The sequence below is a fragment of the Nothoprocta perdicaria genome, unplaced genomic scaffold, assembly GCF_003342845.1.
Source record: "Nothoprocta perdicaria isolate Ctin4 unplaced genomic scaffold, notPer1 scaffold_136, whole genome shotgun sequence".
Classification (NCBI taxonomy): Eukaryota; Metazoa; Chordata; class Aves; order Tinamiformes; family Tinamidae; genus Nothoprocta; species Nothoprocta perdicaria.
Window position 1 is genome coordinate 928,517 of NW_020454494.1, and position 4,339 is coordinate 932,855.

The 4,339-nt window shown below is 54.2% G+C and overlaps 1 protein-coding gene across 1 annotated transcript; it reads left to right on the forward strand.

Moving 5' to 3' along the window:
* The first annotated feature begins 224 nt into the window (after positions 1 to 224).
* On the forward strand, positions 225 to 3,678 carry KBTBD11 (kelch repeat and BTB domain containing 11). Its single transcript, XM_026033886.1, has one exon. It carries the CDS (start codon positions 225 to 227, stop codon positions 2,016 to 2,018), a length of 1,794 nt encoding a protein of 597 aa, XP_025889671.1. The 3' UTR covers positions 2,019 to 3,678.
* Positions 3,679 to 4,339: the final 661 nt, after the last annotated feature.

The following is a 4,339-nucleotide window of genomic DNA, read 5'->3' on the forward strand; positions in this document are numbered from 1 at the left end:
GGATGCTGTGGCCAGAAGTGGGTTCGGGTGCTGGCAGCCGGCGCGAGGGCAGAGCGGTGCGGGTGGCTCCAGGGGCTGCCGGGGTGCAGGTGGGCAGCGGGCGGCCTGGCTCGGCCCAGCTCTTCCTTGTGCTCCCGCAGGTGATGGCCGTGGCCGCCAGGCCGGCAGCCGCCGCGCAGGGCGCCGCGGCGCTGCGGAGCAGCTAGCGGCGCCGGCGCGGCACCATGGAGGACAGCGGCGTCGCGGCGGCCTACGGGGATGGGCTCGGCGCCCCGCCGGCGCCGCTCGCCTCCCCCTGCAGCCTCAGCTCCTCGCTGTGCTTTAGCGCGGGCGAGCGCGGTGCGCAGCCCCAGCCCCACGGCGCCGAGGACGGCGCCGGCCACGTGGTGGAGAGCCAGTGGGACATCAACAGCACGGCCACCGAGGCGTCTGAGGCGTCGGATGTCGGCAATGGCGATGGGGACGAGTCGGCGCCGCCCGGCCCACAGCGCCCGCCGTGCGAGGAGCCCGACCTGGTGATCGAGGTGTCGGGGCGGCGCATCCGCGCGCACAAGGCGGTGCTGGCGGCCAAGAGCGACTACTTCCGCGCGCGCGCCTCGCGGGACATCCTGCGCGTGAAGGGCGTGAGCTACGCGGCGCTGCGCCTCCTCATCGACTACGTGTACACGGCGCGCATGGGCGACGTGCGCCACGACAACCTGGCCGAGGTGGTGAGCGGCGCGCGGGTGCTGCAGATGCCCTGCGCGCTGCACTGCGCCGCCGAGGCCATGCGCGCCCAACTGCGCCTCGACAACTGCTACCAGCTGCTCTGCCTGGCCAAGAAGCAGCGGCTGGCGGAGCTGCGCGAGGCCGCCTACCGCTTCATGAGCGACCGCTACCTGGAGGTGCTGCGCGAGCCCGGCGTCTACGGCCGCCTGAGCGGCGCCGAGCGCGACCTCATCCTGCGGCGGCGCCTCGAGGCCGGGCGCCGCTGCCTGCTCGTGGCCGAGGTGAGCGACGCCTTCGAGCGGCCCGGCGGCGGCAGCCGCCCGCAGAGCCGCGAGAGCAGCCGCCCGCAGAGCCCGTCCTCGGTGGCCTCGCTCGAGGACRGCGGCGCCCTCGTGCACTGCTACCAGGAGGCCAGCCGCGAGTGGCGGGTGCTCACGCGCCTGCCCGAGGAGGCCAACGCCAAGGGCTGCGCCATGTGCGTCCTCCACAACTACCTCTTCCTGGCTGGCGGCATCGCGGCGGGGCCGGCGGGCGGCGAGCCCCGTGCCCGCCTCTCCGACAAGGTCTTCTGCTACAACCCCCTCACYGACACGTGGAGCCAGGTGCGCTCGCTGGCGCAGCCCCGCTCGCAGCTCAAGCTGCTGGCCCTGGACGGCTATTTATACGCCGTGGGCGGCGAGTGCCTCTTCACCGTGGAGAGGTACGACCCGCGGGCCGACCGCTGGAGCCCTGTGGCGCCCCTGCCCAAGGGTGCCTTCGCTGTGGCCCACGAGGCCACCACCTGCAAYGGCGAGATCTACGTGTCCGGTGGRTCCCTCTTCTACCGCCTGCTCAAGTACGACCCCAAGCGTGACGAGTGGCAGGAGTGCCCCTACAACAGCAGCCGCCGCCGCTCCGCCGACATGGTGGCCTTCAAGAACTTCATCTACCGCTTCGACGTGAGCAGCGGCCGCGGTGGCGAGCAGGGCCCGAGCGGTGGGAGCGCCGGCGGCGTTGAAGTCTTCCGCTACAACACGGTGGCCAAGTGCTGGAGCCAGTGTGCCAGCCTGCGGCCCAGCGGCGGCCCCGTGCAGCCCTTCCGCTGCGCTGCCTTGGGCAACACCATCTACTGTGTCAACCGGACCGGCACCCTGTGCTTCAGCCTGGCCCAGGACGGCGAGGTGGAAGCGGATGGTGGGCTCAAGGGCACCTTCGACAGGGAGCTTCTCAAAGCCCCCTTAGATGCCAGGGGCGTCCTCCTCCCGTTTGTGCTCACCCTGCCAGAAAAGCCGGACAAAGCTGGGGACCCGGAGGGCTCCCTTACACTGTGAGGTGACCACCTTGGCTCGTGCCTCCTTGGCAGGGCGCTGGGTTGTGGCTGTGGGGACCCACAAACTCCCTGCCACAGAGGGGACCCTTGGGGATGTTGGCAGAGAGAAGGGTCTCCCCCTTTGCTCCTCTCCTCTCCCAAGATGTTGGTCTGGAGCCACTTTGTGGTTGTAACTCTTCTCGCATTTGCTGGGTTGTGTTTGAAAAGCCAAGCAAATGAAAGGAAAAGCTGCTATAAAGGATCATCTCTGGATTATGTTTGTGCCAATTCCCATACTAAAGAGAACTTTTTTACACCTGAATTTCTAAAAATTCCTGACAACAGTGTCATAACGGGACGTCACAGGTAGTGTTGGTCGCACATACATGCCTAGTTGCAACCTGGGCAGGAGCCTTTTCTGCCATTCATTCTCTCCCCTGGATGATACCGAGTGATGAAAAGTGCTAGCAGTGCAGTTTAACTGAAATTGGTTCTATGTTAAGCCAACAGCACTGTGTTAGAAAGGTGTAGGAAGATTATCAGAATTGCAGCCTTTCATTTTTTTGTGCAATAGATTCTTTAAGGAAGACGTGACACTGTGGTCCCAGGAATTTCAGCCTCAATGAGTGATTTAACAAATATCAGACTTAAGAGTTTAAAGCAACACAAATGTGTGCCACATGTTCATATTTGGCATACAATAAAATAATAAAAAAGGCAAGTTATCTATTTAAAATATGGAAGCTGTAACAGATAGGAAGTGTTCATATGTTCTTTCCTGAAAAAGGTGATGATTTCTGTATAAAAAGACAATGTTTATTTTTTTTTTTATCAGAGGTTTTAAATTATAACAAAAATGAACCGAGGCTGTTCAGAGTGCAGCAGATTTACATGACACCATGTATGTCACTAGAGCTGGGGAAAGTATTTTGTAGTTCCACTGCTCTTTAATTAACTGCAGGTCAAGGAAATTAACCTAAACCAAATGTAAATTCTTTGCAGTTGACTGCAGACAGCATAAATCTTTCACTGTATGTTCAGTATCCAGTGGCAAGAGACTTTTCCAACTTAGTTAAGACCATCTGAGGAGGACGTGGCAAACAGGAATGTGCTATACATGTTGATTATATTGTACACGAGCATGATGTTGTTCCCCTGTCTTTTGATTGAGAGATTGCTTTATTTATTTCGACCTAATGATTGCTGTAATTAATAAGTACTCGTCAATTACAGTACCTGCTGATGACATACGCTGTCATTTGGATTTTGAAACTTCAGAGCATGTTGTGGATGGAGCAGCATCCGAACAAGATGAAACGATACAAAGGCTCTTCCTGCCTGTGGGAAGCTGGAGGATAATTTTTGTCAAGTTACTCAGAACTGGAAAAGCGCAAGCTGTCCTCACAGGCATCCTATATTAAAAAGGGCACTTGCATTTATTTTATATGTTTTATATATAAAAAAGAAATCAGTAGACAAGGCAAATGTTTTAGCTTTACAGTAAATCACTGAGAAACCTTTTTTCTTAAAACAGAAGCAGTGTTTTTACTATTCGTAATTCAGCCTGGAATTGGCATGAACTATGGAAGGGAATTGTTTATACTCAAAATTCTGGTATAGATTCATAGTCTAGAAAGACTTAGGGTCCTTACATCAAAGAACAGCAGTTCTTTTTATGTTTTAAGATGTTTTGGTTAAAGAGAATATAAACATGCTTATATCTTATTGCTAGTTCCAAAGGAAGGCAGCAGGCTCTGTCCTCAGGGACAGCATCTTCACAGAAAAAATAATGAAGTTCATAAATTCTTCTTTCCTTCACTGCTTTGATTTCCCCCCTTTCTTCTTTCTGCCTTGTGCAGTGTTTTAAAATAGTTGATCTGGATGGCCAAGCTCTAGGGAACAGTGGTCCAGTCCTAAAAGTTCTTAGCCAAGTGACCTACTTAGTGAGCTGATGGAAAACATCACCCAGATAGGAGCTGTCGGACTGCAGAGTGGTGCTTATCTTAGCCTGAGAACAGATTTGTGCAGGACCTTTTAGTTCCACAGATGGAAGATCTGTTGAAGGTACACTTTTTTTTTTTTTTTTCCTGAATCATAAACTTAATTCTCAGACAGCAATCCTTGGGCATGTTGACTATTAAAGAAAAATGATGCGTTTGCTTTCAGCATCTTTTTTTTTATATAAATGTAGAAAATATTTCAATTCTGTAGTAAAACACTTATGTACAGACTGAAACTCAAGGCATAAGTGCTAGTTTAGATTTTGACTTGGAAAAGACACCGGAGATACACAGTGAAATATCTGTTTTATCTTACAATACAGTACAATTTCCTATTTCAAAG